Genomic DNA, 27,397 nt, shown 5'->3' with positions numbered 1-27,397 from the left:
GAGACAAATGGCTCTGACAAGAGGACCTTGACACTGAACTACAAACAGGATCCTTTTGGTTGTTGTACCGCCCAAGCCACATCACCAGCCGGAGAAGCCATTTGCCCAAATATCTTGGCCTTCCTTGCTGCCAAGTTTCAGGGGCATTCTGTCACAGTGGATTCAAAAAGATGAGGTTTACCTTTCTCTACACTTAACTGGACATCTTACAAAGAGTATGATCTGCTGGTATACTAATCCTCTATTTTGTAAAAGGATAGAAATGTGGCTTTTTGTGGACTTCAGTCAGAAATAGCTATGGTCTACATGACAACACAAAAGACATATCCCACTGCCTGTGCCCAGGGTAGCACTCAGTCCAACCCATAATTATCTTCTATCGTTTTTTGTTGTGCTCTGCTTGGTCCGCCTCGAGACTGTCCCCTGTGCAGACCAGCTTCATAAGGAGAAAGCTTTAAACTCAAATGTCAGAACCTCACATTGGATTAGGTCATTTGCACTGAAATCTCTAGTTTATGGTTAGCTTTACCCAAAGGCTATGCAATAATTACAGCTTTTGCAGTGACTGGAAACTAAGAAATCCCTCTGAATTAAAGTGTTGATTAATTCAGTTTTTTAAAACCTGGTTGTGATGTTTGAGCTCAAGTTCATTGTTATTGATTACTGCTTCGGAACGACCACAATAGCCCAATTAAGAAAACAACGATACAGGTAATACCTATATAAAGAGATACATTACATATATTTAGTCTATAAAACCATTGTAAAATGAATACTAAACACTTAACTGCATAATAAATTATATTAACTGTAGAAAACATCTACATAATCAAAGTGCAAAAGTGTTGCTATACCCTTTGCCTTAGGCTGTCAAAACGACCTTAAGTGTTTAATCAAGGTGTCCTGAGGGCTAGCTTAAAGGATGTTCTGGATCAGAGAGGGCTGTGTTAACAGAGTTCACATAGAAGGCTTGAGGTGAGCATTAGCAATGCTTTCAGGCTATAAAACAGACAGCCAGCATCCATCAGAGCGGTACATCTTTAGCCAAGAGATAGCATTCTCACACTGCTGCTTACACGTCTTAGCTGAGTTCGCCCGGCAGTAAGAACGTTCTTGGAACAGACCTCAGAATCTGGAGTTAGCAGAGGCTCAGGGGAGCCACTTTTAAGCTGAGCAAGGATCCACCTTTAGGGTTCAAAACATAATGTCAATAATCAAAGACATGTGTGCATACATGGGTTCTGCATGTTGTTGTAATGGGCACGATGCAAGCTTGAGCACAGAGGGGTGTGTGCGTGTATGTGTTAGAAGTCTATGGCTAGCTTAAACACATGTAACATACAGAGGTTCAATGCACAGGTTTAGCTTGACCCTACTGCAGGTGATGTGTAGTCAACACTGGTTATCAAAGGCCTGCCACCGGCTATCCCCTTTCAGGAACACGACCCCAGAGGTTTATGAAGACTTCAACCAGGTAACACGAGCTTCAAACTGGGATGTGATGCTTCCATCTTACAGTGTCAATAAAGACCAGAACCTTGACATCGGCACTGACTTTCTAGGAAGAAACAACAAAGAAGGGGCTGTTTGCCCCCTCATATATCCTATGTTTAACTTAAGACAGGCTTTGAAGTGTCCTTAAGTGGTTTTCCACCCCAAAATCAAATGTTTGGAAACAGAACCCCTCTTTGTTTGAGAGGTAGTTGTACAAAAAGTTTCATGTTGAATGGCAGGTAAAGGTTGTTGACAATACAAACTCCTCAGATAGTAGTGGATGGTGTGGAGAGATACAGTTTATTACCCATTGTAAGTTGACATTTCAAATAGATGGAGGAAAGAAAAATAGGTCTCCTGGATTACTCGAACATACTATAGTTAACAGTCCTCATTTTTAAATATTTATTTATTTGGTTGGGCATTCAACTTGTAAACATTTAGAGCAGCTTACCCCATGAATACCCTTGCCTAAAATAAAATGTCCCTATACACATTGTGGACTAACAATGTATGGATTCCCACTAACTCACTCAATTGTATAGATGTACTCACCTGATGAGATATTTAATGGGGAGCAAAAGAAAGTCCCAAATGAAAACTCGTTGGGTAAAAGGCTGTGAGTGCAGCCGATGTTAAAGACACCACTGTAAGTGATTTCACAGCTGTCTTTGTGCTGCTATGTTAGCTCTGCTCACTCGGCAGAAAGATAAGACGGCAACTCAATACGTTGCCCTGAAAAGCAGATCTGTGTTCCAGCTCCTGCCGCTCTCCGGGGCATGTGCTTCTAATTAGACGCTGAGAGGACGACACAGGTATGACAGTGACCTTGTGGACCCCCATTTCTAACACACGTCATTGTCAAAGCTATCTGACGAACCCTAGGGACGATCCCAGAATGAGTAACCCAAAGGAAAGTGCCGTGTTGTTGTTGGACTGGGAATTGGTGGTGAATACAACATCTTTGATACCCAAGCCAAACATCTGCTGGCTCTCCCTCGTCTTTCTTTCTGACTATACCCATAACACTCTTTGAAATATCCTTCCTCCCCCTTCATTATCTTGCTCTCGTTCTAGCCCTTGTTTTCCCCATCCTGCGTCACTTAATGTATCTCCGTTTCCTCCCATCTTCTCCCACGGGGCCCCGCTGGTGTCGTCAATGATAATCTCGCTCTGCTGAGTTGCTGTTGCTGCGGTGTTCACCCTGACCTCCGCTCTCCCTCCGCGGGAGAAAGCCGCCAATTATTGCCTGCCAAGACACGGTGTAGCGAGAAACCCCAATTAGAGCTCAACGCTGTACGAGAGGCCAATTACAGCCTCGATACTGTCTTACATGTTTATATTTTGTGCTGTGTGTGTGTGTGTGTGTGTGTGTGTGTGTGTGTGTGTGTGTGTGTGTGTGTGTGTGTGTGTGTGTGTGTGTGTGTGTGTGTGTGTGTGTGTGTGTGTGTGTGTGTGTGATTGAAGGGAGCAGGTGTTGCTGCATAACCTTTCTGAATATTAGTCATTACTTGCTGAGCGCCTCATAAATCCTCCAGAACAGTCGGGTCTGTTATGTCAGACAAACAAGAGCGTGTAAATCAACTTAGAAAAAAATACAAACACGATTTAGATTTGCTCTATTTTAGGCTGTGCTTTAGTGAGCCTCTTCATCCGGCACCTGGACCATAAAAAGACCTGACACCTGACAGGAAATGAGCCCTCGATGTTCTCATCCTATAGAATGCCCACAGTGTAGCTCTGGTTCACGTTGAGAGGGCTCACAGGAATTGCTTTGCTCATCGGTGTGACTAACTCTAACTCACACACACACACACACACACACACACACACACACACACACACACACACACACACACACACACACACACACACACACACACACACACACACACACACACACACACACACACACACACACACACACACACACACACACACACACACACACACACACACACACACACACACACACACACACACACACACACACACACACACACACACACACACACACAGTGAATCAGCCACCAATAACAAGGTATTACCTGAACACCTTTTATTTGTCCTGTTCTTCATGTTCACAGCTGCCACCGCTACAGAACCCACCCGCCCCACCTACTAGGCCCGCTAGCGTGACTCTTGTTTTTCCACTGCATGCCATGTAAATGTACATGTGCAGTTATCTGTCATGCCCCGGAGGAAAAGTCTCATATCTAAGGAACTTTGATCACTACTTGAACTTATTCAAGTGTGTACTTTGTGTTTCGCTGAAGCCACACTGAACTCCGTAGTAGGCACACATATCAAAACACATGGATTTTCATCCATGTGTTGAAAGTTCACTTTTTCCAAGACCACTACACATGCTGTACTTGTACTATGTGCACAACGAACAAAAGATTAGCAATTTATTTTCATCAAATAAAGTCTGGAATCAATGTTAATGTAGTCTTGAAGCTGATAACCAGTATCATGCGATATTACAAATATTTGGCAAAGTTCAGGACTGTGTTACTGTCAGATAAAGAGTAGCGATCTATATGCACACCATGAGACTTAGGCCTAACTGTATGTTGGTTCTACAGGAACAGTCCAAATGAAACCAACCGCATTACATCATTGAGTTCAAATAAATCCCACAGAAGGGTTCGGCATGTTGCTTTGGTTTACAGTAAGATGACGAAATACAATCTAAGAAGGCAGATTTGAGTAGTAAATCCAACAGTGTGAAGAGTTATTATAGTTCACACTATGAGGGAAATGTTTGGCAGGGTAACAAGTCGATTTTCCTTTTCACTAATCTGCTAAGAAAGTGATCTTGCATGTAGTCAACGGATGATGTTGAGGCAGGGTCAACATTTTGAGTCTTCCGTTCTTCTAAATCAATGCAGCCATTTCAGTGTGATCAGCCCATTGAATGGCAATTATCACATGTTGTCACGACAATTATAATGCTTCAGGAGGTCAAACCTAAACCTTTGCAAGATATGTTAGTGAAGCAGAAGTATTTATTCAGGTTTAGGCAGCAAAACTACACTGAACAAAAATATAAATGCAACACTTTTGTTTTTGCTCCCATTTTTCATGAGATGAACTCAAAGATCTAAAACATTTTCTATATACACAAAATAACCATTTCTCTCAAATATTGTTCACAAATCTGTGATAGTGTATATCTGTGATAGTGAGCACTTCTCCTTTGCCGAGATAATCCATCCCACCTCACAGGTGTGGCATATCAAGATGCTGATAGACAGCATGATTATTGCACAGGTGTGCCTTAGGCTGGCCACAATAAAAGGCCACTCTGAAATGTGCAGTTTTGCTTTATTGGGGGCGTCTGGGGGGGTCCGAAAACCAGGCAGTATCTGGTGTGAGGGGTAGGGTTAGGGTTAGGGGTAGGGTTAGGGTTAGGGGTAGGGTTAGGGGTAGGGTTAGGGTTAGGGGTAGGGTAATGTTGTGAATCGAGTGGCCTGTGTTCGTCGTCCATAACATACGCCTTTCCATACCATAACCCCACCACCACCATGGGCCACTCGATTCACAGACAATAAAGACCTTTTTGAACATTAAAGAAAGTTACATGTCACAGAAAAAGCACCAACAATACAATTGGGACACCTGAAATAGGCATTATAGGGCCCCTTTAATTTAGAATGTTTCACTTCCACACCTCGAGGACTATTCTAAAGCCACACACTCATATCGGAGTATAAATCTCTTCTTACTGAAAGTAAGAAGTTCCACCACTGTTGACAACTGTCACCCTAATCCTCTATCACCACAGATGTATCTTTCAGTTTTTCCACTGTGTGTCAGGTGGGCTTTGGAGATGAATAATTTGTGCGGAGCTACTCCTCTCCTCCGTACAGGTGGCTCCAATTCCTCTTTAGCTTTTTAATCAGCCTATGAAAGCCCTAATGGGTTTTGCATGGAGAAAGCTATTCTTACTGCTAGGCCGACCTTTCACACTGCAGGAAAACAGCATACATGAGAACCTTAAGGAATCAAAAGACACACTCCCCGCTGAACTAGCCAACAGTTCACAAATGAACAAAGGAAATTCACAGTTCATAATTGATATTGACTGGTCAAGCCAGCTTCTCTGGCTGTACCCCCCAATAATAAAACCCTGAGTCCCTAAGTCCTTACACTGGGGCAATACCCAGTATAACACAGGACTTCTTAACCTGGGCTATGTTGTAAGATTTAATTAGCGCAGTGGTGTCAAATACAATTTTACTTGAAGCCACAACCTCCAACCAGGCCAATCGGGGTCCCTAATTGCTTCTGACGGATCCAAACTGAAGTAAGCTGACCCACCTGTGCAGCAGTCGACAGCACATTCACAGAAAGCTGAGTGTCTGGAAGCTCAAACAGGGGCTCCACTGCATCTACTATGCATCACCCCCATGTGTGTCAGCCCTCAGGTTGAATTCACTCCTGTGTTGACCACTAGACGTGACCCGCTGTGCGAGACTTCAGGGGAGACAGTATTTCAGTTTGGTTTAGTGTGTGTGTTGCATGAAGGTGTTTTCATGCTGCACATAAGCTGTCAGAGTCCGGGTGGCGCAGGCTTCACGGTGCTTATATGTGTATAGGGAGGGAGAAGTGGCATGCAGGGAGGCAAGCAGGTCCTCTGCAGCCGTCTGTTAAGTGTCCACCCGATAATATCTGAATGCATGTTATTATAGGTGTTAATACTTGATTCCATCACTACTTTCCTCGGAGGAACATTCAGATCTCTTTAGTGCTACTCTTTTAGCTCCGACATTATTTGTAATATATTCAGATTTCCTGTAAAATAACTATAGATTACCTTTAAATCTAAATGAAGGGATCAACATAGATGTATCACCAATCATTGCCAGTTTCCCAAATAAGTACATTGTGAAAGCAAAGATGTGTTTCTGTTTATCTGTTTTACTAGATGTTAAGTATATTTCCTCAAAGTTATAGTTATAAATAATATAGAGAAAACCGATAATGGATATAATCAAAGTGATCATTGCCAGCAGCTCTAAATATGTGAAACAGTAGTAATACAGAAGAGGTGCACAGTTATAATAAATTAACACACACAAGCTGAAGTAGACGGAAGTGCATTATTTTCTGATAACCACACTACTCCTTCTGGGTTATACTGATAATATTATGGCCTCTAACAGTGATCACAATGTTGTTAAGGAATTGTTTATTTAGAAATGTAAAAAAAAAAGGGCTTGATGGGTTAATCCGCCCAGGCTTCCCCAGCCACATTAGAGAGTGAGCCATGTGGCTGTAAATGCATTGGAGCAGTGATGACCTAATCTTTGGACTCATTCGGAGAAAGAAAGAATGGTTGCCACTGTTGCTCTACTTTTCTGTCTTGCTCCACCCATTGCTCTTATTCTGTCACTTCTACAGCTCAATTACACATCGATACACAATCTGACCATGAGTGCTTTAGTGGAGCTGCAGCGCCATCCTGAATACATTATCGTGCAATATTGTTGAACAACTTCCTATGATAAAAAGTAAAATCCTGAGCTACACAGGAGTGGGATAATGCTATACAGGATTTATACGGTGTCTGTGTCGAAACATTATTTTATTTTTTGTCAACCTCCGTAGCTTAAGTTTCGTTACAAATGTACTTACTTTTACCGGCCTTTTAACTCACTAAGAAGTGTTGTCGCATTGACTGAACTGTCACCATTTCACAATGTTTTCCACATGGGAAGTGAGGAAGGGCTGATTCATCCCCTACTTTCCTCCCCTGGTCTGATACGGTGTCACGGCTAGTCCAATATCATCGGGAGACGGCCTGGTTTTGTTTTTGAGTTGAATGTCCCCACAATTATTGGATAAACAACCATAGCATTGTTGTGAATATTCATCTTCCCCTTGGGGTAATTGTTTAAACTTGGGTTCGCCCAAATAAGTATTATTATTGTGATTCATGCTGATCGTAGCCTTTCTCTCAATGCCTGAGTACAACCTCAAATTGCTATTTTCATCGCTGTAGACTTGTTTGACCTTGTTTTGTTTGACTTGGAGACACTTAGCTCAGGGATGCAAGGGAGTTCTAGCTAAGACAACTTTCAAATTGAGGAATAGATAAAATGAAGCCCCTTCTTCATGCAACGAGAGCCTTTAACTTCTGTTGATCTACTGTATGATGAGCTTGGAGATCTCCAGCATCTTCTTCTTTCCAGGATTGTCTTTGGTGTCTGGTTTAGTAATGATGAGAGCTTTCCAGCCATCATGAGCTCACATCAGATCTCTCTATCGTGGAACACTCAGATAAAAACAACAAAAATGTATTTAATTATATAAATAAAATGTAAATAGAATGAATAAATGAGAATCGTATCTGTGTTGTTGATCTGTAATATGACAGTGTTACGTTGATTTATGTGTCCTTCTCGGACCATGCACTACGCATTTTAGTGGTTTTGTGTTAGAAAAAAAAGCAACCAATCAGATCTTGTTCTGGGTCTCTGGGTAGAATATTCTTCAACCAAGGTATTCTTCATCCTTGATAGAATGTCCTGGCCGTTGCACTGAATGAGAGCGTATGTTTGGACTGACAGTTTGATCAACCAATCATATATTGATTTGTAGCCAATGGGTGTGTTCTTTCAGAGTTCCCTCGGTTCCAGGGTATTCTAGAAGGCCCGCTAGTTAACTGGAGAGAGACAGAGGATCTAGATCAGGGGTCAGCGTTTTTGCGTGGCTGTGTCTTTAGTTGAAAGCCCAGTGGCGATCTGCTCGTCTCTCATCGAAATAACATGCTACAAAGGGGCGGACTGGCCATCTGTGTGTTGAACCTTCCTGTCGGCTCCCAGACCGTAGTCGAGGAGCGCAGAAGCAACAAGCTTCAGGTTCAATAACCCACGTTAGCTTCAATGACTGGAGAGAGGCTCTTCTTGGGAGGCCGTTGCATTTATTTAGCTGTTCTTCTGTTTCACTAAATACATCACAGACCTCTGTTTTTCTGCTTCCTCGTTTCACTTCCAGAAACAAACACACGTTCTCTCCATAGGTTCTCTCACTGTCGCTCTACCATCCACACACACACGCACAAGCCACACCCCTCTCTCTCTCTTAAAGGGACAGCGATCTCATATCTCACTCTGCATGACCCTAATATCATGACATGTGTGCTCTGGAGAATCACAGAACGGACGGTCGTCCTTATTATTATTATGCCGTCTAAACCAATTATTTAAATGTGTTTGTTAAATTCGGTATCATGTAAGTTGCGCTGACAGGTCCACACACTGCTTCCCCGCAGCGAGGCTCCCCGCCCTCCTGCTGATAGTTCACGAGCGTCAAGCTCCTCAACCCCCCCCCCGTTGATAATACTCGATCGCTGGCACGCTGACAACAATTTTTTTTTTTTAAATGAGTAGTTTCAGAATTGTTGTCAGTACCCTTTTCAAGACGACAATTCAATGAAAAGACGGACATTCTAACGGCGGGGGGTGTGTGTGTTTACAGAAGGTCCCGTTGTGATAGACATGGTTCACCACTGGTATTAGATGTACTGTACATGAATATTAGATGCAGGACCGCCCCTGGCCAACTTGTGGCCCCACGCAAAGTTGTGTGATGAGGCCCTCTGTGCCGCAAGCGTCAACAGGGGGGGGGGGATGGTGCTCGCGGCGGAGCCTCGCAGCGGCAAAACTGTGGCGCGCTTACAGTAATTGCGCCGCATAAAGGTGCGCCGCATTTGCGCTTCGGATGAGGCTCCCTCTGCGAGGTGAGGCCCCATCCGCGAGGTAAGGCCCCACACAGTCTGCGTGATCTGCGTGTAGGGAGGGGCGGGCCTGATTAGATGTACAGTTTCACCACCCATACACACACTGAATTTGCTATATACATGCTGGCTCATCCACACTCAGTACATTGTGCTATACTTGAGAGATGAGTAGCAATGAGTTGTAAACCTCTAGGAACGATGTTCACAGCCATTCTTCATGCCATGATTAAAGACTGGTGTCGTGATGACTAGTTTGTGTGCCAATCCGGAAGTTTGCATTCATGAGGAGTATTTACCAAATTTGATGTTGTAGTACGAAACGTAAAAATCTCTTCAGCTTGTGTTAACCAGAACTCTTATTTCAGGCATTCAAAAAAGACTTTGAAAGACGAGTGGACCCGAAGTGTAACATGCTAACTCATGTCCGGGTTTAAGCACTCATTCCTGCACAATTGTATTGTTAGCAATACTAATGTGTTCATCTCCCTTTGTTCTCTCTCTCCAGGCTGGTGGTTTGTCAGCACAGCAGAGGAGCAGGGCTGGGTGCCAGCCACATACCTGGACTCCCAAAATGTAACCAGAGACGATTTGGATCTGGGCACTTCCAGGACTGGAGAAGGTTAGCGCAAACACACACGCATTGATAGATTCATAACACACAGAGAGACCTGTGTCATTCTTGCCCAAATCATCCGCGTGTAACGGGCAATGCGGTTTCTCAATAACGGTTTTTGGTGCGCTTGTTTTCTATGCTTACACGTCACAGAAGTCAGCCCTCGACACAGACTCAAAACACTTCCAGTCCCACACTAGGACCCTTGGCGACCACAGTCAGCCCCATGGGGAAACAGTGCCAGACTGCAGCCAAAAGGGTTTGCAATATTTTGGCACCACAGAAAAGTCCTGTCGGATCCCCCGGGACGCTGCAGCTCTTGCAGGAGGCTTGTTTTGTTGTGACCCTAGTGTTCAGTCTCACTGCTGGGATGGCACTTTTCATCACCGTGTCGTACAGTAAGCCCCTTCCGGCTTTTAGACCCGGGGGGATCCCATTGTCGTACATTAAGTGCAAATACACAAATGTGCTCACATGCATGCTAAGATATACGGGCAACATTGATTATCCAACACATTTTTCATCCATCGTTAAGACATGCAAGCCTCCATGCTTCATTGATCGGTGCATATTCTGTACGACACACACACACACACACACACACACACACACACACACACACACACACACACACACACACACACACACACACACACACACACACACACACACACACACACACACACACACACACACACACACACACACACACACACACACACACACACACACACACACACACACACACACACACACACACACACACACACACACACACACACACACACACAGCTAGAAGGATGACAGCTCCTGCACAGCTGCCACACTCGCTGTAATTTGCAGTTTTCATTCCTCTCTTGGATCTTTCTCCCCCCTCCCACCCACACCCACACCCACACATGCTTAATGGAAGTCGTCAGGGCCTGTAACAGTGGAATCTCTTACAAACACAGAAAAAAGTTTTACATGTGTATTTTTGATCCTCACATATTAGTTTTCCGTTTAAATCCCCTGAACCTGCAAACACAAGCCGCTTCCTGTGCACGGATCGCTGTGCATTCGTGTGTGGGTTGTTTGAGACTCCCCTGACGGTCACCCGATTCGTACTTGTAATTTGTTCTATCTATGATGTGAAAAATAGGCTACGTCTGACGTAGCCTATTTTTTACACTTCTATAGTCTTGGTTATGTGAAAGAACAACACAAGATAAATGTATTAGAAAGATATTAGATATGTATTAAAAATATTTGCACCATCTCAACACAGAATACCCATAAAACAATCAATCAATTAGCTGCAAGTAACGCTGTACCTAAACAAAATATCAAAGGGAAATCAAGAGAACAGTGATCATTTGAAGTGCATTTCAGAACACACACACACACACACACACACACACACACACACACACACACACACACACACAGAAAGAAGATAACACATCAAGTGTTTCACTCTTAGTTAAAATTTAATTATTTATAAAAGTCTAATCACAAAATAAATGCAGGCTATACACAATTGAACACATGCCTGCATTGCAACATATATCAAGTAAATTGCAAAACAACTGCAACTGCATTGCTCCAATCCCAAAGCACTACTTGTAATGGCAGCCAGCTCTGGACACTATTGGAGTGATGCAAGGCAGTCCATGACGCTGATTGCTTCTCTCTGCATGTGAAGACACACATATCAAACTAAATCAATAAATGCCACATATCTGACATTTCTGTTGCTCACACACACACACACACATTACTCAGTCAATAAATCTGATTGGCAGTTTCATACATAATAATGTCAAGCGAGTTCACAGGGCTGCCAACTCTCGCACAATTGACATTTTTCACACGCTCTCAGCCACAAGTCCATTTTCTCAAGCAGTGAAAAACAAATTCATAACTGATGGTGTCATGGTGCGAAAAGAGGACACTACTGCACATTGGCAGCACCAGGCAGCAGACCATCTGAATAGCGAGACATATACACAACAGGGTTTCCGCTAGGATTCTTTCTCACCGGTCAAATGTCCGGACAGAATTTATTTTACCGGACAAATTTGAAACTTACCGGTCATGTTTCAATAATAATAATAAGAATTGTGTGGCAGAGTAATCACCGGATATTCTGATGTTTAAAACTCAGTTAATGGGAGTCATTTTTATATTGCTTCAGTTTATAATCGTAACAGATCAAAACATTTAGATTAATTTTTCAATAAATTATTCCACAAACAACATAATTATTACATTCAAAGAAACTACTTGTAGTAGATGAAGTACATTATTCAAAAATTAACTTTGATTAATAACACGGGAGAAACGGATCCTCTCTTTTCCTCTCTCCCTCCCTCTCTCTCCTGACAGCCCGTCAGTTTCTCATGCAGCGCGCTAAACAGTGGGCGGGGCTTCAGGTGATTATGCAGCAGCTGATCTGATCTCTCTCTTGCGTCCAGTTACACTTCACTCGCGTTTATGTCCATATCGATCAGATCCATCTCTCCTGATCGGCCTTTATAGAGAGCACCGATCAAACTATTAAGAGTGAATATCGGCCGATAATGACCGGCGGCCAATAGATCGGAGCATCGGTCAGGCAGGTTTTGAATTTACCGGTTTTTATTACATTTTACCAGCTAAAAACCGGTAATTACCGGCTAACGGAAACCCTTATACACAAATGTATTATATTGTAACTTATTCCCATGCATGTTGCTCAAAGTAATCTCAGTCAGTCTCACTTCTGCGTCTCTCCCTCTCCTCTCGCGCCATGCGAACCAGGCAGGAGTGAGAGTGAGTTACCATGGTTACGGGGACGCTCTGTGACTCTGTCGCTCTGAAACTTCTCGCGATTCCCAATAATACGTTTTTAGTAATATAACATAATTTTACAGTTTTGGTTAACATTAGACAGGGTTAATGTTTCTTGATTAAATCCAAAGAGGGCAAGGTGGTGTAGACATGTAGGAAATGTGTTTTAAATTACTATTTTTTCACACAGAGAGAGAGAGACAGAGAGAGAGAGAGAGAGAGAGAGAGAGAGAGGAGAGAGAGAGAGAGAGAGAGAGAGAGAGAGAGAGAGAGAGCTCTTACTTACCATTAATGTGAGATATGGGGGAACATGTCTGTAATGCCATGTTGCACCCGCCTTCTCCAGATCGCTGTGTTGGCACGGAATGCCTTGATTGTGTCGCTTACCTCCAGGATCAATAAGTTGAACACATCTGCGAGGTAGGCGAGCTGTGCGATCCATTCGGGGTCCGAGAAGAGTGCTGCAGTGGTTGGCTTGTCATCCTGGATGAACTCACACGGCTCTGAGCGCAGTTCGTACACCCGCTGTAGCACTTTTCCACGGGAGAGCCAACGCACCTCTGAATGGAACAGCAGGGTGTCCTGTCCTGCGCCCATCTCCCTGCAGAGCTGGCCGAATAAACGGGACTGCAGTGGCTTACACTTGATGTGGTTGACCACAGATACCACCGTGCTGAGAACGGACTGTAGCCCAGAGCCTGCCTGTGCAGCATGCAGTGGGTAGCTATCATCATTGGATCGCGCTCCTTGGCACGAGCAACCACCCCACTCTTGCGTCCGGTCATGGCAGCTGCCCCATCCGTGCAAATCGCAATGCAATTCTCCCACCTCACATTGCCAGTCTCCATGAACATATCTATAACATTGAAAATCTCCTCACCTGTTGCTCGCCCCGTCAACTCACAAAATAAAAAATCTTCCTGAATCCTTCCTTCCCACCGGTAACGAATCAGCGCGATGAGCTGAAACAGACGTAACATTAACCATCCGTTGTTGTTGTTGTTGTTGTTGCTGGCGGTAGTCCTCGCCCTTCCTCTCAAAAAAAGCCCGGTCTTGTTTTACATAATCTGGATGCTTGGTCTCGAGGTGCCTCTTCAATTTGGCAGGCTTCATCGCCTCATTGGCAAGACACCGCAGGCATATCAGACATTTCGGTTTCCCTTCCACTTCAATAAATCCATATTGGAGATACTCCTCATCGTATTTCCTTACTTTTGTTTTTCCTTTACTTCATTTGTAGCCGTAACCGGTCGTTTTAAAAATCTGTCCATCTTCGTAGTATGCTAGCCGTGTTATATCTCTATGATGCTAGCAGCGGCGCTCTCTGACTGACGTACCAGTTATTGTTGTTTCCACGGTAACGGGTGACGCGCTTGATTTTTAAATGTATAGATTTGTTAGATTAGAACGTAATCTATGAACTATTTTAGATTAAAAAAATATATATATTATTTGTTGAACTATGAAGCCTTTTGTAAAAAAAATAAATAAAATGATATCATGATAATTTAAATGAATGAATCTGAAAACTTTTCACAGACCCCCGGGGGGTCGCGGACCCCACTTTGAGAACCACTGAACTACACAATTTATATTTGTGGAAACAGCAGTTGCCCAATTGCATTCTGGGTAATGCAGCGGCCAGGTATTAATTACTTTTTAATCGGTGGACTACTATTTGTATAGCTGGGATCTTAAAACAGAGTGTTAAAGCAATAATTATTACAATAAATTACAATTTTGTATCAACTGCTCCCCTGTGTTTCCTTAAATTACTAAATCTAAAAAATATATTGTTTAATCCCCATGCTGAACAAACAAAAAAAAACAAATAAAGGTTAATGTAAGTCTCATGTACCCATTTGCATGCTCACTACTTCACAAACGTGCACTTTCACTAGAACCTGATCATTTAAAACACTTCTCTGGAAGAGTCGTGCATGAGTATGTCGTAATAAAATCTTAGTAAAACTAAATGTGAATAATAATCCCTTGATGGACAAGAAAACTAAATTGCGCCACATCAAAGCTATGTACTTGGTGTGGGCAATCTGCTTATTAGTGTTAGGGCATATTCTACCATATAACACCCAGGTTATTATAAAGCAGAATCGTCCTTTAAGCCTGTGGATACACACTCTCATTTGTTTTGTTCACTGTCTCTGCTAACCAATGCTCCATTTATTCGGGGAGTGCCTGAGCTCACAACCACACACACCTCCACCCCCCATCCTCCATCAGTGGCCCCCATGTTCCCATTAGGGCCTGCACACATCGTCACTTCTTATTTCTGATCTCCCCTTCCCGCTTCCTGTCGTCCCTTACATCTCATTATCTGTGCGTGGTCCGTAACCTAATTCCACTGACAGCTCGGCTCGCTGGAGAGGAACCGACAGGCGAGCCGGCCCCGCTGGAATTACCTCAAAATAACATTTCCCTTTGTGCCTTCCCTTTAGCTGATATTTCAATTAGGAGGTCAGCGGGAGTAGGGTGGTGCTCAGCGGGATGGGTGGAAGGCAGACAGGAATCAAGAGGAGAGAGGACACTACAAGTAGCATAGGCACACAAAGGAAGACAGGACAGCTGTGGAGCAGGAGGAAAGATGGCGGGACATGAGGGGTAAGAGAGGACAGGAAATGGAGAAGGAATCAGAGTACCAAGACAGATGGAAGACATGTGCTGTAATCCATTTAATGTGTTTGCTCTTCATGTGGCCTCATACAAGAGAGGACAATGACTCAGCATGTTATTACTGAGACTCTGAAGTAATAAGGAGTGAAATAAGTCACAAGTTCATCACACTGCAGCGGGAACTATGTGCAGACCTTAGCAATGTATACCACTACCATCTTTGTCTTCCTAGTGGAATCAATTCAAGTCCGCGATGGCTTTATGAGATGTAGGTTGACAGTGAACACAGACATTGATCCTTTCTTAACATCATGCTTCATCTTACTCAGGTGCTAAAAGGATTTCCCTCGTTATGGATGTGTGGTGTTTTGGAGTCAAGTAACCAGAGCAATCGTGCTGCTTTTCTCTGTTTTGCTGTCGATATCATTATAAATAAAACTTAAAGCAATTATTTGTAGATGCCGAGTTGGACTCTGGGGAATTGTAAACATGATTTTAACCCATTTAAACATTTCATTGTCTGAAAAGAATGATGTTATTGGGGAACAGAAAACAGAAAGTATTTACTTGTGTGTGATTTTTAAGTACGGATGCACCAATCCAATCCGATTTTAGCATTTGCAGACCATTTACATTCATAAAAATAATATTTAACAGGAAAGGCCTGCTTTTCTAAAATTGATATGCAAAACATACTAAACATGCACAGTACACATCCATCTATAAGTAACATTAAAGTATAACTCGCATTGGCTAGCCTGATCCATCTTAAATAACTTAGGAAGAGTAAGCCCTCGAAATGAATCATGCATGTTTGAGTTTTGACTGGTATATCTAGAGCCATCCACCAGCAGCTGACTTTACTTTAACATACCCTTAGCTAAACTCACAACCCCAGCTTACCCTTCCAAGTGCTGATTTGTTGACTCCATTGATGTGCCATTGTCCCTTAGAAACTATTGCTATGCTGCTAACAACTGCTTTTTCTTTTGATAATCTTTGCTTCTCACACTAACTCCACTTTTGTTTCCTTGTTTTCCTTTTGGTTGCACCCTAATCATCGTCAGTTACAAAGAGACGCAAGGCACATCTGAAGAGGCTGGACCGCCGCTGGACCCTGGGGGGGATAGTCAACCGGCAGCAGAGCAGAGGTGAAGGCGGAAACAGACACACACTCACACACACATTAAACCGTGACAGTGGACTCATACACATTCAACAATATGAGAAACCAACAGACATACCCATAAGAGACCCCGAGTCCCTCGTTCATATGAACATACACACATATAGTGTTTGTCTTTAGTGTGTGTATTCAAGCGGCATTACCAAACCAAACTGAAGCTACTGTTAGCTGATTCTCTTTATCACAAAAATGCAGCGTGCAATGTTAAAGGTGGGGTAGGTCATTTTGGAGAGACCGGCTCGAGTGCGCTAGAATTTGAAAATACACAGCCGGAAGAAACCTGCCACTTCCTCATAGAGCCCCTCCTCCAACACACACGAATGCGCACATGACCAATGAGGGCACGAGATAAGTTTGTGCACAGATGGAAGGCTGACAGGCAGGGAGGCCATCCAGTTATTTTAGCCGGGCCGGCTCAGATGATTGGTCGCGCTTTTTACAGCGCCACGGCTTCCACAGATGACATTTTTTTAATGGATTTTTTGTCAAAGCACTTAAAATATTCATTGCTATCGGGATGTTAAGAGCATTCCATGCAATATAACAACAAAGTGTATTTCGAGTATCTCTGAATTCATTTACTAGATGTGTGCACATTGTTAGTAGCACATCAGGTGTGGGATTAATTTTCAGTTTTTAAGCCATGACAAAATAGTGATGGGCGAAATGGCAAAAAACCTTACATCCTTCCCAATTTGGTCATTTCTTTCCTGTGGCAATGTGTAGGTGAGATGAGCAGGACCCAAACAGAGTACAACAAAGGAGGTATACATAATTAAAGGCGAGCTGTATTGAAATTAAACCTGGAAAAACACAAAACTAAGCAAGGAGGTTTATTAATACAACAGCAAAACAAAGAAACTAGGGACAGCCCAGATTGGCACAAGAAAAACGGGGAAGCAAATCCACAAGGAACACTAGGGATAATGCAAGGAATACACGTGCAAAACATCGAGGGGCAGAACCCCACCAGGGGAAACATCTAGGGGAACTACTAACTGACAGAGAACACTGGGACAAACCGGCATACACACGCAGGTGGAGAGGGCAGGCAAAAACACAAGCAGCGTGAGAACACACAGGTGGGTAGATCAGGGCGGGGCAAACAATCAAGGCGGTAACAAAACAGACAGGAAGTGAAACCAGGCTCGACACAACAAGAGAGACATTTTCGAAATAAAAAAGGAAACACAAAAAACAAAGATCATGCCAACATCTTGATATAGCGTGTTTCAAAGATAGTTTATGTGAAGTACAAATAAATCACAACTTCTGTCCATAATAAACATAACAGTTTAAAGTCGAATAAAGAGCACACATTAGAATAGAGCTAGCCGATATTTGAATAGAAATGTAATAAGAAAATATATACGCTGGACGATTTAATATCATTTTTACAGCCCTACAGCAAATATCAAAATGTTGCGTTTTTTTAAGCATCACTGATTGCTGAAAATGCCTTTTGCTACTGAAGCAGTTGTTAATGATCTGCGGTGAAAAACAGCAACCATAGATACATGTACACAACAACCACACACAACCAAACGCATGATCTCCCTTCAGGCTAACCCCTGGCGGTGACTGAAACTCTCTCACCCCTACACATCGTCCCCATAAACAGACATCCAGTACACAGCTGAGCCCCTCCCGTGGCCCCTCTCCTTAGCACTTTCACATATGTTGCGGCCACATGGTAAACAACCTCATGAACATGGTCACTAGCAAGCCAACAGCAACTGAGAAATCTAGCGGGAGCTGCATGTCGGGTGGCCATGAGTCAGCTCTGACACTAAAGTCTCACTCCATCCAACTTGGAGCTGTCCTCAGCTCACACAGAGCAGCACACATAATTGGACTGCTGCACTAAACACATTTGGATTCGTAAAGCTATTGGGCTCCCACAACACAAACGCAACAACCCTGACAGCCACTGAGCCATGTGAACATAAATGATTGGATAACAGAGTTGCTGCTAATTAAAGCAAGCTCCCTTGGGTTTAAAATGCTGTTAATGACTTTTTCTTACACATAAAAGTGTTCTGGCATCCTCTTTTGGAAAGTAATCTGTGCTTTGGGGGAGTCATTATTGCTTTACTGCTGAAAGTGAGTCTATGTCTGAAAAATCACCTCTCCTGGGGGGGGGGGGGGGGGGGGGGGGGCGAGTCGGCGCTTTCTAGTTTAAACTGTTCGCAGTCCCACAGTTAGACACTTGTCTGGCTCCAGGCTTAGTCAGAGCTTCAAACAGACACGGTGTAGGTCTAATGTGTTCATGCGTCCACTCTAGCAACTGAACAGGAGAGAAATGCATTGGTGTCAACACAACTGGTCTCATTGTAAAAACGCACACTGACATACAGCAGTATTCATACGGTCCAAAGCCTCAGTCAGTTGACGCAGGGTAAGTTACACACATGGTCACTAACCTATGTAATCCAAGAGGTGGGAGAAGTACTCTGTTAACAGTAAAAGTCCTGCATCCAAAAATGTTACTCAAGTAAAAGTATACAAGTATTAGCATCAAAATATACTTAAATTACCAAAAGTAAAAGTGCAGATTGGTCCATTTCATTAATCATGAAAGTGTTCTCAAAGCTGGTGAAGGTGCAGCTAGTCTGAAGTACTTTGTAGACTGCAGGGTAGCTGGTGGATTTACTCCAGGTGGAACTAAAGTCTGATTTAACACTTAATTATATTTCACATCATCCATCCACATCTGTGAACTAACTAAAGGTGTTCAAAAATGTAGTTGAGTAAAAGTACAATATGTACCTCTGATTTGTCGTGGAGTAGAAGTACAAAGTATCAAAACATTGAATTACTCTAAAGTACAAGTACCTCAAAATTGTACTTAGGTACAGTACTTGAGTAAATGTGCTTAGTTACTTATCACCACTGTGTAATCCTGATTGGTTTTGTGGAGACTAATAGCAGTACATGCACTACACAGCTGATTCAGGAACCTAAACAGGCAGCATTTACAGTAGATCGTCATGGATACACTGGAATAAAGCATGTGTCTCAGGATAGGGAACAGTGTTAGGCAGGTCTTCAGGAATGTCTCCTAACTAGACATGTCTCCCCACACAGAACATTAAAGTTTGGCCCCAACGAGCCGGTGGAAAGTGTGAAAGTGGGACAGCCGCCCAATCGGCACACTGGTTTTAATCACGCAGACCTCAACCTCTGTAGAGCGAGGATGAGTCACCCGGCTAATTGTCGCCACCAGAGAATGAGGGCATGAAAGTCGTTGGAGACCAAGTTCTGGAATTCCAACACTTAATTTGTCACGTACCATTCATTGTGTGGGGTTCTAGGTAGTAGACACGCCCAATAATTCCAGCTTCAGGCTGAGTGAGCATTTGAATACCTTCATCACTACATTGTATAATCATAATGGCCTGGGCCCCATCTATTGCATGTCAACCGTGCAGGCCCCTCAGGCCTCCACAGGGCACAGCTAACGTGCAATGTGTACTGATCCCTGTTAGCATGGCTTGACATATCCTAGTGATGTATTTACTAGTTCCATCAAATGTCTTAAGTTGAGTTTGTTGGGTTGTTCAGTATTGGCAAACGGTCAAAATAATATACTGCTTGGTTGTTTAGAGAACTGTCCACCACAAGTACCAACGTGCTGGGGTTTAGACCAGTTTGTTAGCTTAACGTAGATAAAGAATTGCAAACACTATTATGTGACTGTTATGATGTATTGGTTAAAATAAATATGTCATGATGATAAAGGCACACATAAGGTTATGGAGGACTTTATAGAACTTGAGGAGTTCAACACTTTTTTTTTTACTTTAGTATTCATTGAGTTCTGTTTGTACATTCAACAAAACACATGTTACAATATGTTTACTTATGGTTTCTCTTAGCTTAGAACAAAGGTAGAGAACTAAAGTACAAGAACGTAAACAAAAGTTATCGAAAATAAAATAAACATCAAACTAAAATTCAACAGCCATGGTTACAAGTTGCTATCAACAGGGGTCGCACACATACATACATATATTGTATAGTCTCTTAAAAAGCATATATTAGTTTGTCTTAGACATTTTCCTCTGTGTCATAAATGATCCATTTTGTTCCATTTACTATCAAATATGTTCTCTCACTCTAAGTTGGTACGTCATGTTTTCTATTATATAGACTTCTCTCATAATGTCCACCCACTGCTCTGTAGAAGGTGGCTCAGCCTTACACCAGTGTGTTGTTGTTGCTTTTTTGCTTGGTAATAACATGGATATCAATCACACACTCTTTTATATTCCCAAAGTATAAAGTGCTGCAATAACCCAGAATGTCTCCATTAGTAGAATGCACATTTTCCCAAAGAGGAACTTGGAGTATGACATTCCCTGACAATGTGTGTGTGCATCTCTATTCCCACATAACCGCAAACATGTTTGTTGTGAACCAGTTTGTTTACTCTTTATTTTAGGAGTTCTGAAGTATCTTTTACATCCAAGCTCATGAGATGCGTTGTGATTGGCCCATGTTGACTCATTCCTCCGTTGTACTTCCAATGCTCTGTTCCATGTTCTCTCGATACAGTCGAGGTATCTCTACAGATTGTCAACGTTTTGAATCAGCACCACTCTTTACGTTCTGACCAGCTTGTGGTTTCACTGTGAGTCCATTAGTCGAGATGAAACTCCTCTATGTGCAGGCAGACCAGTGTTAGGGTCGAATGGCTCGGCACAAGACATGGCCGTTTGCTATTGAGTATAAGACAACAACTAAAAAGACTCAGAGGTATTTTATGCTAAAAAGTTACGGCACCCATTCCAAACTTCAATCTTTGCACTTTCCTCTTGTTCTTATCCATCCCACAATCTTCTCACCCCGTTCCTCCCTCGTGTGCTGTGTGAATGGAGACACGACTGTGCCTGCCTGATAATGCATTGCTGAGCTAGCGATAAGAAACGTGTGAGTGAGGTTTTACAGCTCGGCGCAGACACACTTTGATTTAGGAGCACTGGCAAAGGACACAAAACAAAGAGCCATCGTGCAGGATCGATGTCCCCGCACGATGTCATTGGCTAATGGAGGAGAGCGGTCGTATACTCCGTGGCCTGTTGGCTGACACAGACTTCTTTGCCTTTCCCGTTACACTTCGTAGAGGAGACGGGGGCGTGATCCCGAGATCTCGAAAATAAAATAAGGGCGCGCTCATCTCTCTCTGGCTTCTCTGTAGTCTGACTCAAAGCCAGGTCAGGGGGTCTTGACCTCTCTGGGGGTGCTGATTGGCTACTGACGGCGCAGTCACCTCATTGGTGGGGTTCTGTTCTCCGAGGTTCAGTACCACCGCCTCCCTCCACAGAGTGCTATCACTTACAGCAGGTCCCTGATCTGATTTATAGCATCCCACTGACCGCTCTCTCAACTCTCACACACACACACACACACACACACACACACACACACACACACACACACACACACACACACACACACACACACACACACACACACACACACACACACACACACACACACACACACACACACACACACACACACACACACACACACACACACACACACACCACACACACACACAACACACACACACACACACACACACACACACACACACACACACACACACACACACACAGATACTTAGGCACGCTCATGCATACACATTGATGAGATTAATAGATGCGATTAGTTCAATCTTTCATCTTCCATTCCACTCCTTTAGGGTATTAAAAGTGACTACAAGAGAAAGAACAACACACAGAAGTGCCAAAGAGCTTGTTAATACAAACACATAACAATACACACATTTAGGTAGCGCTCCAGTTTGGCCATCACGACATGCTTTGCGAGCTGAGGTTCGGAGACATACACTCCACTTCGCCCTGACAGGCAGGAGAGGAACTTGAATCCCGCCGTCTGTACGTACCCCTCCTATTGAAGGCATGCATTCAGATGATCACAGATACCTCGGAGATATCATCCCCGCCCCTCACATTTCCTTCATTACCTCCAGCCATCTAAGGTCACTTTCTCTCCTGTCTAACTAATGCATACGTGTAAAGATCCCTTCCTTGTTGGCGCCTGAAGGCAGAATGAATATCATTTGTTGCCTGGTCTGAGTTTCGGTTGGGGTTTGTAAACATGCTACATTGGCCCCTCTTCTAGGCCGGATGACACCAGAAGCGACAGCCCTTGATCGTTGTTGGAGTTAGGATGCTTGTCTGCCTGAGAGCTTACATTAGATTTAGTATCGTGTTGTAACAACCTTTTCTGCTTAGCAATATGCCTTAACATATATGCGTATTTTCAACCGTATGTCCTCCATTTGTTTAGCTTCCTTATGGACGCATCTGGAACCTGTCCCAACTGTGCAAAATAAAAATGGTCTGCATTTATATAGATATTTTCCAGCCATACAAAGTGCCACCTGCTCAGGAGACTAACATTCCTATACTTACACACCGTTGCCCATTGGGAGCAGCTTGGCGTTAAGTATCTTGCCCAAGGATACATTGACTGCAGGGGTTGGGGATTGAACCCCCAACTAAGGCTGCTCGATTATGGCAAAAATCATAATCCCGAAAATGTTTGGTCAATATTGACTTTGAAAACATCCGTTTATTGAACTTTTAAAAAATAAATAATTTGAACAGTATGTTTTAGTTGATTACCCTGAACTTTAAGTATAATTCAACTGAAAAACCAATACAAAAATATCAACAAATATTTTGGAGCGCACTTCCACAACCTACTAAACATATATATAAATATGATAACTAATGTCACTCACAACCTGTCACGTTTAATCTGCTACACACAGTACTCTTATTTTGGTAACCCCTTATCTGGAAACCGGAAGTAGCGAGCTAACAGGCTATACTTGCATGGAGGACCGGAGAATAGAGACACGGCAACTAAAGCTTCCCTTGTAACGTGTTATATGGATTTATTAAACAGACTGCAAGTCAACACAACCTGGCCAAGAGGGCTTTTAGCGAGGGGTGACAGCGCACGCGCGGGCAGGATGTATAACGCAAGACAAATTGAGAGCATCATTGCGAAAGGGAATGCAGCAAAATAATCGTTTTATTTCGATGACAGTGTTTTCGTAATCGGTGCAAGCCAAAATCGTAATTGAGATTAAAATACGATTAATTGCACAGCCCTACCCTCAACCTTCCTATTGGTGGACAATCACTTTTCTTACAGCCATGACAAAGACAACATCCAGTCAAAAGGTTGGGACTTTGCAGGCACCAGTGCACACTTTAGGGTGGGTCCTAACTGAGGATTGAGAAGTGTTTTGTATAAGTCTATACATTGTTTTTAACATTGTTTGTCTTCCTCTTCATACCATATGCATCACCCACTGAAATGCACCATCCTGTTGCCCACTGAACATCAACCACTGCTCAGAAAGCTGGTTCCTTTGCCAGTCTTGGTGTCCCCCTCGGCTCCTATCTGTTGCCGAGGTGTCTATAAATCCCCACTGAACCCATTGTAGAACATCCTTCCCTACAGGGTCCTGTGAAGCCTATCAACGCGTGAGAGAATCTCCCTTTAGAGCAAGATGGACACTAAATCAGGGTCCAACTAGCTTGAGTTGTTGTAAATAACAGGGGGTGGTTCAACCAGCAGAGGGAGCCCCTTGTTAATATTGAGTAAGACAAGCTGGGTTGTGTTTGTGTTGGGAAAAGTCGATTTAAGTCGGTCACACTCACTATCCCCCCCCCATAAGGCTAAATAAACTAAACGGTGGTCCAACCCCTCAATGTTTAATGATAACAGTTCACTCACTCGGCTACTCTTTGTCTTCCTGTCGCCCCTCGTGCCATCCAGAGGAGAAATATTTGACGATCCAGCCACACGCCAGTCAAGGGAAGGATGAAGTCAGCTTTGAGAAAGGGGTCACCGTGGAAGTCATCCAGAAGAACTTGGAGGGCTGGTGGTACATCAGGTGAGTAAACGCTAAATAGTCAAAGCATGGGTGCTTTAAGGGGACTGGATTCTGGATAGGACAGTTGCTCAGTGACACCAGCATGGATGGACTGCTGAGATTCAAATACCTGCGTCTTCTGCATCCATGGCGCCCAGAGAGCAAGTGAATTAGCCCTCTTCTCTGTGGACTCAAATGAACTAACATGTTTACAAAATGATTCAGGGAGCAGATCTATTATTCTGGGCGCTTCAGTAAAAGGGGCTCAGCTCATCAACGCATAGCAGCTAAAGGAGACTAATAAGTGTTTTTATGTTTTTGAAGAGGCCCTAATATTCTTTGTGGGGGTTCCCTTTCCTGTAGTGTTTGTAAGTTCCCTCCAGAGGGAGTTTCTCTCCCACACACTCCCCCCTGACATTGGACTCCTTGGTTTACTTCAGGAAAATAGTGACTTCAATTTGTAACATTGCGCTTCTATTGGCTAGCGCTCCAACACATTGTACTTGATAGGCTAAGGTGCGGGACTTCTCCAACACATCTCTCAGCGGTTGACCAATCACAACAGACTCAGCCCCCACAGGCAGTATGAGAAATAAAGCACTTTTTGAATATTTAAGCATGTACACATGTTACAGTAGAGACACAAATAATACAATTATGAAAGCTGAAGATGAGCATTATTGACTATTTAAATCAAATGTCTAATTAAGCAAGTCCTTTAGAATAGCGGCGTGGCTGATAGTCCTCTTGCTTAATGCTGTTTCCTGCCGCTTGTATTTGCATAAAGACATTGAGATCCACACATGGCGCTCCCCACAGGTCCATTGCATGTCCCTTGTTGGGTTACTAATGTGTATATGTGTGTGTTTCATGTGTGTTGTTTACCCAGCCAGTGTGTGTTTCCTGCCAGTTGTTTGTTTCCTCATACCCCGGGGGCTAAAGAGAGTGGAGCTCCACTGCACAGCTGATTACTATCACATGCCGCCTCGTGACATGTGGCATACACATGTGGTGTGCACACACACACAAACATACACACAGACAGAGCCAATGTTAAATATGCTAATGTGTGCTAGCATGATGTTTGTGGCTAATATGTGAAACAGCATGTTGTGTTTGAATGGAGGGTCGAAGAATACAGGGTGCTGTACAGATTTAAAACACTTCGAATGCTCTTGATATGTAGCTTTATCCATAACATGTACGTTGGCCTTCATTGCAATGCACAACAAGTCGTTCCAGGTCATGTTGTGCAACAGGAGATAATACTATTTGGATGTTTTTGCTTCGAGAAGTGTAAGCATGGGGCTTTCTGTGCTATGGTGGCTCCGTGTGGTCACAGTGAGAGTGGGACCAGGGGAGCTGCATGATCACATCTCTTCTCAACAGAAAGGCCCGCCTAAAGGCACATGGGTCAGAGTTGCATTTGGAAACATTACTTATTGTTTCACAAAGCACTCATAGCTTTGCAGTGATTGCTGCAATGTGGGGAAGCTGATGCTCTTCTGCATATACTATTGAGGCTGTTTACTTCAACAGTGTTCTGCTTTCAATAAACAGGATGTGTTTTGGTTTATTTTATTACACTCTGAAATACCAGTTGATATGGAAATGTAGTTGACTATTCATTCTAGGTATGATTTGCAGTCAAGATATTATTGGTGCTTATTTAAAAGTGGTGATCTAGTCAGTAAGTAAATGTTGCTTTGAACTTTTTAAAAAAAAACAGTGGTCAAAAACAAGAAGCAGAAGCTACTAGATAGTGTGTGACTTGTATTCGTCACGCTGTAAACAATCTGACTCCCTAATCCATGTAAGGCCTTTGTGCAGAGCTTTTAAACTCAATGCCCCAGAACATCATGATGTTTACGATATGTGCATCGTTTCTTCTAAAGAGGCCCGGCTATGGGGGTTCCCTCTCCTGCCGTGTGTTATAAAGGTTTGTGTGCATGTTCATGGTCTGCAAAGGCTAACATCCCTGTGTTCACCCTAGAGGGAGTTTTTCTCCCACACACTCCAACCCCCAACCTGAAACGCCTCCATTGGACTCCTTTGTTTACTTCCGTAATATAATGACATCACTATGTACAGTTCCACTTGCATTTATATTGGCTAGCAACGCATTGTGTGTGATAGGCTAAGGGGAGGGAGATGTCCTACACAAAGTAGTTACAAATCTCTTAAGATTGACCAAGCACAACTGAGCCGACCAGCTAACCAATCAGAGCAGACTGAACTCTGGTTTCAGACAGAGGGTGAAGAAAGAGGTGCTGCAGCACAGGCAGTTGGAAAAAAATAAAGACCTTTTTGAAGAATAAACCAAGTATACATGTAACAGTAGAAACACAAATTACAAATACATGTCCTCTTTAAAAACTCCGTCTTTTTGCATTCTGCCCACAGGTACTTGGGGAAAGAGGGCTGGGCCCCTGCCTCCTACTTGCAAAAGGTGAAAGATGACTTCTCCCCCCGCAAGAAGACCCTGACAGGCCCCGTGGAGATCATCGGCAACATCATGGAGATCAGCAACCTGCTGCAGAAGAAGTCCGTCAGCGAGAAGGACATCCAGACGGAGGGGGAGGGGAGCACCACCCCCGAGCGCCACATCTCCAAGAGCGAGATCAGCCTGCCCATGCCGTACAACTCTGAGATCAACGCGGAGACGGGCCGGAGGCTGAGCGCTGGCCGTGACACCAACAGCCCCTGTCTGGGGATAGCAGCCAGTGCTGCACTCAAAAAGAGTCTAGCCAGGGAAGAGCAAGGGTCCCCAGCTGTTGCTAGGGTGGCCCCGCATAGGGTGGAAATTGGTGAGTATTTGTAGCGTGTCAGAGTACAATTGAGCAATAAATGCATTGCAGCCACGGAGGATTTATAGCTCTGTATGAGACATTAAAACGTGTCATTTTCCTTTTGTGTAGACTTTGACTCGATAGGTAAGCTACGTCACTGATGGTGCATCTAATGGTGATGGTGGTGTCATCTAATAGC

General features: G+C 43.5%; 1 protein-coding gene across 4 annotated transcripts in view; it reads left to right on the top strand.

Moving 5' to 3' along the window:
- Positions 1-27,397, top strand: part of sh3pxd2aa (SH3 and PX domains 2Aa) — a 128,078-nt gene that overhangs the window by 88,168 nt on the left and 12,513 nt on the right. Inside the window, exons 8-12 of one of the 4 annotated variants that reach the window (XM_034082935.2) lie at positions 9,750-9,863; positions 16,367-16,450; positions 24,313-24,430; positions 26,813-27,216; positions 27,328-27,342. In XM_034082935.2, the coding sequence (XP_033938826.1) occupies positions 9,750-9,863; positions 16,367-16,450; positions 24,313-24,430; positions 26,813-27,216; positions 27,328-27,342 (735 nt within the window). The remainder of the gene's footprint in view (positions 1-9,749; positions 9,864-16,366; positions 16,451-24,312; positions 24,431-26,812; positions 27,217-27,327; positions 27,343-27,397) is intronic. The other 3 variants (XM_034083098.2, XM_034083013.2, XM_071204191.1) reach the window with 3 other exon arrangements.

Source organism: Pseudochaenichthys georgianus, chromosome 1 (assembly GCF_902827115.2).
Source record: "Pseudochaenichthys georgianus chromosome 1, fPseGeo1.2, whole genome shotgun sequence".
Lineage (NCBI taxonomy): Eukaryota > Metazoa > Chordata > Actinopteri > Perciformes > Channichthyidae > Pseudochaenichthys > Pseudochaenichthys georgianus.
The sequence above is the reverse complement of the archived record's forward strand: the minus strand, read 5'-3'. Positions and strand labels throughout refer to the sequence as shown.